The sequence below is a fragment of the Megalobrama amblycephala genome, linkage group LG20, assembly GCF_018812025.1.
Source record: "Megalobrama amblycephala isolate DHTTF-2021 linkage group LG20, ASM1881202v1, whole genome shotgun sequence".
Lineage (NCBI taxonomy): Eukaryota > Metazoa > Chordata > Actinopteri > Cypriniformes > Xenocyprididae > Megalobrama > Megalobrama amblycephala.
The window spans coordinates 24572504-24585712 of NC_063063.1; the positions used below are offsets into that span (position 1 = coordinate 24572504).

A 13209-nucleotide genomic window follows, 5' to 3' on the forward strand; every position below is an offset into this window, starting at 1 on the left:
TTGTGCATTAAGAAGGCATCTGTGAATCATTTGGTTTTACTCCAGCCCTTATATGAATTATGATTGCGCAACATGTCCATGAAAAATTTAATATGCCAACCCTTTCTGAGATGACATTCAGAGAACATATCTGAAGTCACAGCGCAAGTATGTTTTTCTTTCCTCAGTAATGTTGCTGTCCATTCATTATTTACAAGTGACTGTGCCTTGTAGCTAGCAGTGACTAACTGTGCAGTAAACCCCATAGCAACCAATGGATGCACCAATATCAGTACATACAAATCAATCTTATGGCATTTACCTTTTCAGGAAGTGTTGTTCTATTCTATTGGTATCTTCCTGAAAAGAACATTTTAGACCTGTGAGTCTGAATATCATTTGATTTATATCAGGTTAGACTAAGATTTTCTTATCTCCAATGGGACATTTATTGACCAGAGTGTGGGTTTGAACCTCAGTGCTCAACTTCAAACAAACAAGCCTTGTTGTCCAATTGTGTGTCCAGTGCATCACTCTGGGTAGAGTTGGAGTCTGATTACATGGACTTCAGTGGAATGTGAGACTCTCAATAGGATTGGCTATTGAATCTACTGCATAATCTGTCATTCTTCAAGACGATGCTAAAAGCACATCAGAGTCACGGCAGCAAATATGAGTAGAAGTTTTATTTTAGAAGAGGACTGGAGGAGAGAGGCTTACAGAGGGGACATGAAAGCTGGTTATAATTCCATTATTTATCTCAGAAACATTTTTCTGAGCATTCACATTTTCATTTCAATGCTGGTGTCTCATTGAATACATTTTTCAATGGAGATCACTATCCCAGCTCTAATTTGATCAGTAAGAGGCTATTATTTGAATGAATTCAGCTTCATCTCATCCTGAGATTATTTACCTGATTTACAGCATTCTCAATATCTAAACAGTATAGCCAGGCGGAGCTGGAGACCTTATGAGATTATATTTTAGGCTGTAGGAGAGCTATTTCTAGAGTGCTGCTGTCTCAGCATTGTTAAAAAGCAGCAATATCTGTGAATGAAAAAGTTTAATGAGAAACGTTTTATGAGAATGTAAGTCTAGAGACTTTCATCACTGGAGACTTTCATCACTAGACAAATTACATCACGTCTGTGTTTGTTTTATACCTTCATGTCATGTGCAAGTGTGTACATCACCATTACCATGCAGCTTTTAATACGAATAGAGTAACATATCATAAACATAACATATCACAAACCTATATAAATGTTGGTACAACCCTAAATTTTAAAGTGTCTAATCAACAGTGCTTCACACCTGTTTGCAGTTTGTTGCATGTGTCTGTGTTCTTGTCTTACATTTCTTGACACTAATAAAAGGTGCCATGGAGTCTTTCCTTTTACATGTTATTCCAGAGCCTACCAGATGCATGTCATAACCACAAACATACCTGTTCCTTTGTCTGGTTGTTGTCTGAGTGAGTACTATGATTGATTTCCATGAGCGAGACAAAGAAGTGTGTGTTCCTCTTTGAGTGACAAGTTTTGTTAGGATCAAGTCTGTTCTGTAAGTATATGTTGAATGTCAGTGTTATTTAGGTGCCAGAGGCTTTAAAAGAGCCTGCGAGAGAACATCGGCATGAAGTGGAAACTTTTATCCAATTTGGCCACAGGCAGAATGAGTCTGTTATGAATTTTTACCCATTCAGACATATGTGTTGGTTAGGGTGCGTGCATTTAAGCACGTGGGAGCCATAGCATCAGCCATGTGGACCCAACCGATTGCTGCATGCCTAAATAAATCTCTTAAGTGAGGTCTTAGCCCTTTGTTAATAATTGATACAGACATATTTCTGTCTTTAGTATAATTGTATGCAATAAGGAAGGCAGTTCTGGAGATGGGAAGCTTCACTGATCATCATGAAGCCTTAAAATCAGTCACACAATCTCAGTGAAACATTTTTTGCCCATCACAGTCAGATTCAAGATGTTCCTGTCTTCGTGTACTTGTTAGCATGTCTCTGAGATGGACTGGAGGGCTTTTAAAGGTTGTTGCACAACAGTGGCCGCATTAATAATGTAAGACAAAGCGTAATGGGTAGCACAGTTCACATACCTGAGGTGTGTGTGCACTTGTTGTCCCCCATGTTATATTATTGCTTATGGCAATAAGCAATAACCTAGAACCTAACTCCAACAACCTAGATGATTAGTGCAGTTGACTAGTTTATGTATGTAGAACAAGTCTGTTTGTTTATTTGAATTTATTTTTATATTATATATATTTATTTTGTATTTATTTTAATATTTTTATTTAATCTTTATATATATATATATATATATATATATATATATATATATTTTTTTTTTTTTTTTTTTTTTTTTATATATATATATTTTTTAAATATATTTAACCTCTCAGAAAAGTTGTCTTTAAATGAAACAACACTGCATCGCCCACCATTAGTGTTGTGTTTTTAAGACACTGTGGCAAGTAAAAAAGAAAAGAAAAGAAAAGAAAAGAAAAGAAAAGAAAAGAAAAGAAAAGAAAAGAAAAAAATCTCTTGCGCTGTTCTGTTGTACAGTTTTTGAATGCAAAAAATACATCTTACACTGTAAGAAATGCAATCAGGCTCAGGAAAACTTAAAGGGTTAGTGGTAATTTCGTTGCAGTCTATCGGAGGCCAAAAAAATCACATATTTCATCAAAAATATTTGTGTTCCGAAGATGAACGTAGGTCTTACGGGTGTGGAATGACATTAGCGTGAGTAATAAATGACAGAATTTACATTTTTGGGTGAACTAACCCTTTAAAACCAGCCCAGTTATACAGAATTTCCTTAAAAGGGTGCTTAACCCAAAAATGAAAATTCTATCATTTTCTTGTCCACTTGCCATTTTTGGGCATGTGACTAAAAGCACAAATCTCATTGGTTGGCTAGTGTTCTTCGCAGTTCAAAAAACAAATAACTGAAATGATTTTCATCTTTTGGTGAAATAATATCCTTTTAAGAATGATAAGTCGACTAGTCAGTCATGCAACCCACCCACTAGTTGATTTACAAAATATATATAATGATGTCAGGCTTAAATCCTATCAGTCTAGTTATAAAATTGAATGAGCGGAAGTAATCAAAATCTATGAAATTCCTTTATATCACTGCAAGAGCTTTGTTACTCTTGGTGGTGGATTTGATTAAGTGCCGTTATCTTCCTCTTCATAGCATCCTCAACTCTGAATAACTCGCGATCTCTCACTGTGAAGAGAGATGCACGTTGATTCTTCAATGCAGCACTTGTGCGTATCGCATCACCCACCGCCCGCAGTCAGCCCACGCACTGATGCAGGAACCCAGCCGGCCCAAGGAGAGAGAGGGAGCCATGAGCTAAAAATAGATGAAACACTTGCCTTAACAGGAGAAGTTCCGCTAGAGAGAGAATGAGAGAGCAAGAGTAATGTGAATGCGGCCCGTGCTGTGGATTTAGAGTCCCAGAATGCCTCCTTGGTGATGTCAGTGTTTCCAAAAACAGCTTCCCCTGTCTGACTCTTCAATGCTGCACGAGTGTGTGGAATACTAAACAGCTTCCTGTTCCCCCTGCCCAAATATGGGTATCAGTCGTCATGGATGTGAGATACCAGCAGGTTGTTGTCTTCTCACATTTGTAGTTTTAGCTTTGGTAGTTTCCATCAAATTACCACCATTTATTCTGATAATTAGTCTAAATCCTGGATATTCTCGCTCGAGCACAAATGTTTGCAGAAAGGCAACTGTGTTCTCTGACTAAACATGATTAATTGCGTCTGCAAGCATCTTGCTCTCGTTGTAGTCACAAAATAACTCTGGGGTGTTTGAATAATTAATGCTGGCAAATCCTGGTGCAATCTGAAATGCTCCAGCAACACATCCGGTCTCGTTTTTGATAAGCTATTTAAATAAATCCTTCAAAATATGCCTCACAGATCAGATTTCCTGTCCAAACATTGAGCATTTGTATGTTTAGCTTCTTTGCTGCACACCACAATGAATGTTATTTTTCATGTCTGGAGAATGGCCCGAAGGCTAAATACCTCATTAAATGAATTTAGAGTGAAGATAAATTGGACACATCTTAAAACCATTAGCCTTTTCTACTGAATAAAGTAATAAAATAATTTTAGCCAGAGAAGAAGGAATAAAAACACATTTATAACATATATATGTTCATATATATAACATTAAAAAAGAGTTTAAATTTAAATTTTTTATTTTTTTTTATTTTTTTTTTAAATTCTACACTACCGTCATTTTTTTTAGAAAATTGATTCTTTTAATCAGAAATGATGCATTAAATTGATCAAAAGTAAATATTAGACGTTTACACTTTTAAATTGTTACAAAAAAAATATTTCAAATAAATGAACTTTCTATTCATCAAGGAATTCTGAAAACAATGTATCACAGTTTCCACAAAAATATTTAGCACCACAACTGATTTCAACATTGATAATGATAAGAATTTTTTATTTTGCAGCAAATCAGCATATTAGAATGATTTCTGAAGGATAATGTGACACTGAAGACTGCAGTATTGATGCTGAAAATTCTGCTGTCATCACAGGAATAAATTACATTTTAAAATATATTAAAATAGAGTTCTTTAAAATTGCAATATTACAGTATTTTACAATGTTACAGTATTTTTACTGTATTTCTGATCAAATAAATGCAGCCTTGGTGAGCATATAAGACTTTTTTTCAAAAACATTAAAACCGACCCCAAACTTTTGAACAGCAGTGTATATTTATTTTTGATGTTTTTCGTATTTGTAACCTCTCAGAAACGTTGCCTCATTAAATGGAGCACTGCGTGTCGCACGTGTTTTTTGGTTAACAGAATAGGTCAACATGTTCTTACCTGCAGAATATACAATAAAAAATGTATAGAATAGCATAAACTGAAAACAAATAAAAAGAAAATAAACATTCAACAACACATTTAAGAACCGTGGAAATATTTTTCTGTATTGATGTACACAGCTGTCTCTCTCTCCCGGTTCTCAAACCTTCAACTCCTGCTCACCACAGGAAGAGTTGAAATAGCACTTTATTATGTGATTGACTCTTTTCTGATGTTGGGAGTGCAGCAGCAGGTTGGCACAGACAAAGTTTCATTTTCACTCCAAGTAGGTGGGATTTGTAGTGTCATAGCATTGTTTGAGCTTTTCCTTACCACACTGAAAGCCATTGTCTCACCCTCTGGGTATCTCTCCCTCCACACACAAACAAGCACACTTACAAAAAAAAGGCAAATGGCTCAAACACCTCTGAGGAATGAATCACAGAGCTGATAATTGCTGCTACAGATGCCATTGCAAACAGAAGAGTCGCTTGGCAATGGATCCACTGCAGAGCACCTTTTTGGAGAACATTCTTTTTAAGAGCATTTCATCCTCTCACTGGTAGACAAATTAATGAGTTGTGCTTTAGAGAGGAATTTGCTCCTGAATATTAATAAATGTATGTTTTTTACCTACCTAGTTATGAGCTACCCACCTAGACAGCATTTTAGGGCATCATATAGGACTTCTAAAATATCTTTTTTTGCCAAAATGCATGTGCATTGCATCCCAGAATGAATTGCGGCAAGCCTCAAAATGAATAAAAATTTGAAGAAGAAAAAATTTTTACTCAAAAATTGGGTGTGCTTTGTATTTTAACTCTCATTAGAGTATCTTTTTGTTAGCTTAAGCAACATTCTAATGCCCAACTCCATTGGAATTTGTTGTCTTCAGTGCACTATTTTTGTAGTGCACAGTTGCTGCCAATGTAGAGCATTCTAAATCATTTACTTATGAGGTTCCATTTTACTTATAAGGTAGACGCCTGTGTAGATAATAGCAAAGACTATAGAATAACACAAGACGTGTCACTCGTATTGTTTTGAATGGGAGAAAGTGTAACGCGCAATATGGCGGAATAAGTCCCGCCTTCTAAATAAGAGCCAATCGCCGACTGGTAAAGTCATCGCGTCACTTCAGCGGCCGTTAGAATCACCGGTTTCTATAGAAACAGTCAGATGCGCGCCTCCAAAGAGACGCGCATTTAGGTCTGCGCATGCGCATTAGCTTGATCCAGCCTGAAAAATAGTTTTTTTTTGTCATGATTCGAGCGTTTAGAAACTAAATTTATGAGCCGGTTGTTGTTAGATTTCATTGGTGATTTCAAATATTAAATTTAATCGTAAGGTTGGTAAACAGTTTTGGAGAATTTGATGTTTCCCCATTCAAAGAGATTGCATGATGCCCAGGATGCCCGAGAGGCGTTTCAAAGATGGCCGCCGAGTGAAATGACTTGTCTTAAAGGGACTTTGATAATAGTAATGCAGCTCATTAGGTTTGGGAATAGAGATATTTCAAAATTAATACTCATAAGCTGTTGCTTCAAATTATTCATTATTTAGCCACCTGTAGGTCTAAATAAATTTCAATAGTCATGGACAATGATAACAATACTTCGATATTTGATCAAATGAATTTGGCTGCCCAGCACATCCAACCCACAGCCCCCCTCCCTGAATCTGTTCTGCTGCAGAAATCAATCTCCATTATGACCTCATCAGCTGCTCTCTAATAGTTATGTGTACAGTCCTGTGCCACAAAGTAATGACCGCAAAATAATTATTAAGGCCTTGGGGCTTTAAGCTAAATGAGGCATCAACGCACTTCATTTTGGGTCACTGAGTTTTACAGTTTCAGATATGACTGGATGGACGCATATGGATCAGTTTTACTGTTTTGTTTGTTCTGCCTATAGATATATAGCCATAGGTGTGAGCTTATTGGAAAGAAAGAGCTATGCACTGTAGGTTTACGTCATTTTTAATGATAAAAGTTCTACAGCAAGTGTTTTCCAGCATATTGGAGAATTCAGCAGGGGAGACTTTGGTCCAAAGGCACTAAAGTTTTTCTCATCTATCTGTATGCTGTATAATTCCCACAATATTGATGTTTATTACTTCTACCAAGGTCACAGAAAGCATGAAATAATTTGAGAACAACAAGAGATGGAGAGGGAGAATTGAGTTAGTTTAATAAGAGACAGGACAACAGAACAATGGAAAAAGAAAAAGATGATGAGATAGTAGGTTTTCTAGCACTTTTTCACTTGCTCTCTCTTTCTCTGATGAGAGTACATTATGGGTCTCATCTTCCCCTTGAAAGGTTAGGATGACCCAGTGAGACTCTACAGTGTCATGCTGCTGTTGTGCTGCGCCAACCATGCTATAAAAGCCACTTTTCACAAGCAATCAAGTTTTTTGTGGAAGAAAAAAGAAATAGTAGGCACAAATTAAGAATTCATACCCATGACTTATTAATTTGTGGCCACATCTTATTATTTGTTTCCTTGTTTTAGTTAAATCATGGTCACATTGTACTAATTCGTTCCCTCGCTTTAGTTAAATTACAAGGAAACAAATTAAGTCATGGGAACCAGAGATGTTCACAAGTCTTTCATTTGGAGTCCGAGTCAAGTCTGGAGTCGAGTCTCATGTCATTAAAAAAAAAAAAAAATGTGTTTTTTTTTTTGTAATTAAGGTTCTAAGATGTAAGGGATAATGTACATCCAGCCTGTTACAATGCACAAAACAATCACCCTGGCAACGCGAGTAGTCATTTTCAATACAGTCGCTAAGTGGACGCGTGATGGCGCCACTGTGTCATGGTTTGTTATACAGCAGTTTGTTATAAATCGCAGTGATTGACGACAATCATTATCAGAAAATATCAAACCTCAGAATGGTTAAGTCAATAGAAAACTCTACACATTCTGATTGCGATACATTAAAATATGAGCTTTAAGTAATAAATGGATTAGCATCTCTCTCTCTCATGGACACACATTAAGAGAGAGAAAAGCTGCATATGATTGATAAAATGTAGTTCTAGGTTTAAAGTTTAGAGTTTTTTTTTTTTTTTGTTCATATTTTACCAGGCTGGCGATCCAAAGGAGCCATGCAGCGACACCACAGTATAATAGCTAGCTGTGTGAGTTAATGTGATTAACCTTTGTGGATGCAATGTCTCATAAAATTTGATGATGTTGTTCCGGTGTCTTTAATTGTTTTCCCGCATTCTCTACATCTAGCCAATCTGACATGTTAATAAACCCAAATGTGAGAACATATGGCATGGTGGCTTCCGTCATGAAACTCTTATGACATTTCGGAGTTTACGCGCAATACACAGACATACGTAATCAAATTCTATGACAAAGGTCCGATCTGAGTCTGAAGTCTATTAAAATGTAACTCGAGTGCCCATCTCTGGTGGGAACAAATTCTTAATTCGTGGCCATGATATCTTGTCCCCCCTCCCTCAGCATGTCATGCGCAGGGCTCCGTAGAAAAGTATCATTTTACAAAAATAAAAAGGGTTTGTGAAAGGCGTTTCATGTTGACTTTACTTGTGCACTGCAAATCAAAAATCGTTCTCATTTTAAGCTCTTTATCTTTTTTGTATTTATTCCTTACTAAGTCCTCAGTGCTTTATTTAAATCATTTACTGATAATTGATGTTTTCATCAAACAAGCCAAAATGTTTTTAGTGGTTCATCTTTTTAGGGTGCTGACTAGTTTCTTTAGACTGTACCCTAATTGATTCGGCCCTTTAAGAGTGGACAACAATATGTTTAAGTCTTTCAAAGCTGCAGATGTTGTGATCCGTGCTGATTACTGGTAAGCGGCTTAGAGCCCTGCCGAGCACGGCTGAATTGCAGCAGAGAGATCGGGGATGGGAAGGATGAGGACGGGGAGTGGTGTCAGTTCATTGTGCTGACTTAGACAGGAAATGAGAGTGTGTCGACCTACAGACGAGATTTGGACTGTGGACAACAGGGTGAGGCTAGGGCATGGTCAGCAGTAGAGGGTCTCCGGTACACATACACTTTTATACGGACCAGATAGATACCCATAGGAAAGAAAAATCACAGATTACATTTAATATCTCAGCCTTGAGGAAAACATCTCGTTGCACAGCATCAGACAAAGTCTGTCGTTAAAGCGGTTCTGTATAATTCCCTCCCAGAAGCACCTCACACGTTTGTGTTCACAAACACCAGGCATCCGAATGCAAGATAACATGACAGCGTTTATTGGGTTTCATCTGCACGCTCTGAGGTGCAAATCATTTGTTATGTACAAAAATTGTTTTATACAGTCCATTTTTCATAGTGATATTTAGCGCCAGTTTATCAGGAAGTGGCGATTTTGTTCTATTCAACTCAATGGATGGAAACAGTGCTTTATTTGCGAATGTTTTATGCAATATTCCAAATTTGCACATATGTTAAATTCACAACTTTGGATGTAAACATAGCTAATGGCTGTTTTCTTTTGGTACCTTAAAAAATTGTGACACATTCATTCCCTTTACTGCTACCCTATCTTTTCTTCATTCTACCACAAACTGACTGAATTTGGATACAGCAAGATCAGCATATTTATATGTGTTTGCATATCCACCCTTATTAATCTCTCCGTTTCGATGGACATTACTGGTTGGATAGCCTCTACTGACCTTGAACTGAAACGACTGTATAAAACGGACTGTCCCTCTATTTCTCAGAAGGCAGGGCTTAAGAGGAAGGCTTGATTAGATATGTACTGCAGGCTGGTGCAGTTGTCCTGGGTCCGGCTCGACGGATTCAAAGACAGGCAGGGTCACGCTTTATGAAACGCACTGTGTGGCTCAGTAGCTCAGATTTATGAGGGATGTGCATGGATTGTATTGAAAGTATTTAATATCTAGTGATATGGAAAATAACAGGCAGCACAATTTGAGGTATCATTCGTAGCACCAACAATGCGGGATAAGTTGCCTCCACATTTACACCCCTATACACGAAGACTTGCGTCCATTACCAGTTCAGGAGGTAGAGAGACATCATGCCCATTGGATGTCATGCGAGTGCATGAACGTGAACGTCTGTCATTGTTCTTTTACTGCTGAAAAGTTGTGTGTGTAAATGCCTTGTCTTTTCAAAGTGTCTGCGGCTTATGCTGCCCTCTATGTTGCATACTGTGTGTGCGTTTTCTGTTATTTTATTTCATTGTTTTATTAAGCCAGTTCAAACCTGGTTAGAGTTAACGCAGAGTTAGACAAGAGTATGTTGGATGGATGGAAGGAACATGTCTCAGCACTCTACAATCATTTCTGTCCCTGTGAAAGTGTGCAATGCTAATGTAATGAATGGAAGTTTTGTTTTAGGGCTGCTTTAATTAAGTAATATGATTTGAGATTCTACACGCACCTACAGTGATGCCACCAGCCACTTTGAGCCTTCAAAGACTTCAAAAACACTTGCATACTTTGATGGCCTTTGTGATTTAATGCTTTAATTTTTCACTGTGGTGTTCTGGAGTGGATGTAGGAAACACTGCTTTGAAATTGTGTCCATCAGACTAGGGCAGCCCTCTGGCCTGTGTTATTTATGCATTTAGCGTTTGGGGAGGTTTGACTCATTCACTCTGGCTAGCTCTCACTCTTTCTCACTGTCTTAAGGTCTTCTGTACTTTTGTTCCTGCTCAAACTAGGTCTTTTGTTCCTTTTTTTACAATGCATTGCCTAATCAGAAGAGGCAGCATGTAGGTATCCCGACACTGCACAACACAACACAACACGCCTCAAATGGCTGCATGATTCACCTCTTCTCTCTTTATTTGTCCTGTTCTTTTGATTTTCTTCTTTTCTCTCTCTCTCTTGTACAACAGAATGATTCGTTGATTTGAGAAAATTGTGTGCTAACAACATCTTTTCTATCATTTTTTTTTTGTTCAGTCTTTTCATGTTTATTAAACATGCACTCGCAATATGCTTTTACTGTTTCCCATGAATAATTTTGTTTTATTTTGCTTGTTATGCATCGTCATGGAAAAATATATTTCAGTAATATTATTTTTTCAGTGTGTTTCATTTGTTTTTTTATTAAACAATATGGTTTAATATTTTTGTGGTGTTTTTTATTTGAGTTATCGTGTTTATCAGATTCTTTCTTGCACCTATAGCTTGACTGTCGGCAGGGCCGGCGCCAAGGGGGGACATTCGCAGGCCATGCCCCCTCCCTCTCCTCCCCGCTGAACTTAAGCAAATTTGAAAACAAAAGCGAAAAGCGAGCACGCATGGGAAGGCAAATGCGTGATTTCGCCTGCCGCTGCACCCCCCCCCCCCCCCCCAGAAATATAAATGCCCCCCCCCCCCCAGATTTATGTGCCCTGGCGCCGGCTCTGACTGTCGGCTCACCTTGTTCATAATTTTTCTCTCTACCTCCTTTTTCTAACTGCATGGTTTCTGATATCAAGTGCAAAAGCATTATAATGACAATTTCATCTATTTCCTCTGCCTATCTTTCTCTCCCTCTCTCTCTCTCTCTCTCAAGGGGATGTGCTGTTTCAGATGGCAGAGGTTCACAGACAGATTCAAATGCAGCTAGAGGACATGGTGAGTATCATTAATGTGATGAAGATCGTATTGCCTCATAGGCTCACATTTTCTCATTACTTTTTCTCGCAACATGGCTGAGACAATCAGGTTGTATCTAAGAGGCCCCATTAGCCTCAAGGGTAGGGAAATGGAAGGGAGTGGCGTCTCAAAATGTCACATCGACTCAGACACTTCCGTATATACACGGAGGACAATAGTCCATGGTCGCATGCGTAAACACACTAACTTAGACAGAACACAGACTTTCCTGACACAGCTGCAGATGTTAAACAAACCATATCTGAGTCCTTCTGAACATGATAACAGGGCAGAAAAAGGAGTAAACGTCTGTAGCAAGAGTTATTGATAGGATATCAGTTTTGGTTCTGTAAGGCTATTTTGTCTAGTGTTAATGTGTGAAATGTGTAATTAAATGCAGAATCCTTGTTTGTCAAATGAGAGGAATATTGCTGGTTTGTTGTAATGTAGAGTGAGCGTGTATATAATATAAACTGTGTTTGTCCAATGTAATTTTCAGCTGAAATCTTTCCACAATGAACTACTCACAGAACTGGAGAAAAAAGTGGAATTGGATGTTCGCTACTTAAACGTAAGTGTATGTGCATACACAAAAACTTACTTATGGTATGGTAACATTAAGCAAATGTTTCTCAAATTTTGTGGGCAAAAAAGAGTAATTTTTTGACAAAAGTCACTTTTAAACTAAACAGATTTCTGTTGGCCAATGTGAGCAACTTGAACCAGTTATGAAATCTGTGTTTAACTTTCACCTTCACATGAAATTCCTAAACACAATAACTGGATTTCACTCACAAAAATATGCAGAACAAATATATTTCATCAAAATATTTATGCTTTATTGAAAATATGACACATGCCATACTCCCCTAATTCAGAAATTTAGCTATTTTATGGTTGTAACGCTTATGACATTTGTTACTCGTGATAAAAGAGTGCCTTAAACTCTCTTTTTATATCATTTTTGCAAGTTGAATTTCATAAAGGCACAGCATGTTCACTTTTTTCCAAATTCATAATTTGTATTGGAGATCCTCTTTCTAACTCAGTCAAGCTAAGCGCTGTCTTTCTGTTTCGTTTCTTTATTTAATTGTTTTAAAACACTAGTCTCTTCCAATAGCATAACTAGATTTATTCTCCATTTGTCCTTATCCACCCCCCAATAACATCTCTTTTAAAAGCAATAACTGAGTTTACTGCATGTAATGAAAGCGAGAATATTACCAACATTAACACAAACATCTTCTAAAAGGCTTGACTTCTCGCCTGTATGAGGAAAAGAAATTTTTTTTGTACTTGAGAGAAATCTGTTTATATGTATGAAAGATCAGCGGAGCATCTGAAACGAGGCTTTCAGCAACACGGATTGAGAAGTTTTCTAACAGGCTTGTTTGTAAATGCATTAGACTGACCCTCAGCTTCTTGGCAAGAAATCAAAGGCCCATTTATTCGGTCACTCATTTCCAGCATTGACAGAAATAATTAACTATGCTCCCATGCTTTTCTCTTCCACACATAGCAAGGATGAAAAATAAAACTGCATTAGGCTCAGTCAAATGTAGCAGAAGGCTTTGGCAGTGAAAACTGGGGGAAACAAAGAAGCTCGGTCTGAAACACAATGAATCCATGAAGCAGCGAGCTCTGGGAAGACACTTTGAGGACAATAAAAGACCTTATTGGGCTGACTCAGCCAAGTTCCCATTAGTAAAGCGACCTTCAGGTCTTTTCGATTC

At 37.6% G+C, this 13209-nt stretch overlaps 1 protein-coding gene across 9 annotated transcripts in view; it reads left to right on the forward strand.

Moving 5' to 3' along the window:
* The window catches only part of baiap2b (BAR/IMD domain containing adaptor protein 2b), a 62040-nt gene that overhangs the window by 19880 nt on the left and 28951 nt on the right, over positions 1-13209 (forward strand). For 7 of the 9 annotated variants that reach the window (XM_048170429.1, XM_048170431.1, XM_048170427.1 and 4 more), the window contains 3 exons: positions 10591-10602; positions 11394-11455; positions 11976-12047. In XM_048170429.1, the coding sequence (XP_048026386.1) occupies positions 10591-10602; positions 11394-11455; positions 11976-12047 (146 nt within the window). The remainder of the gene's footprint in view (positions 1-10590; positions 10603-11393; positions 11456-11975; positions 12048-13209) is intronic. The other 2 variants (XM_048170430.1, XM_048170434.1) reach the window with 1 other exon arrangement.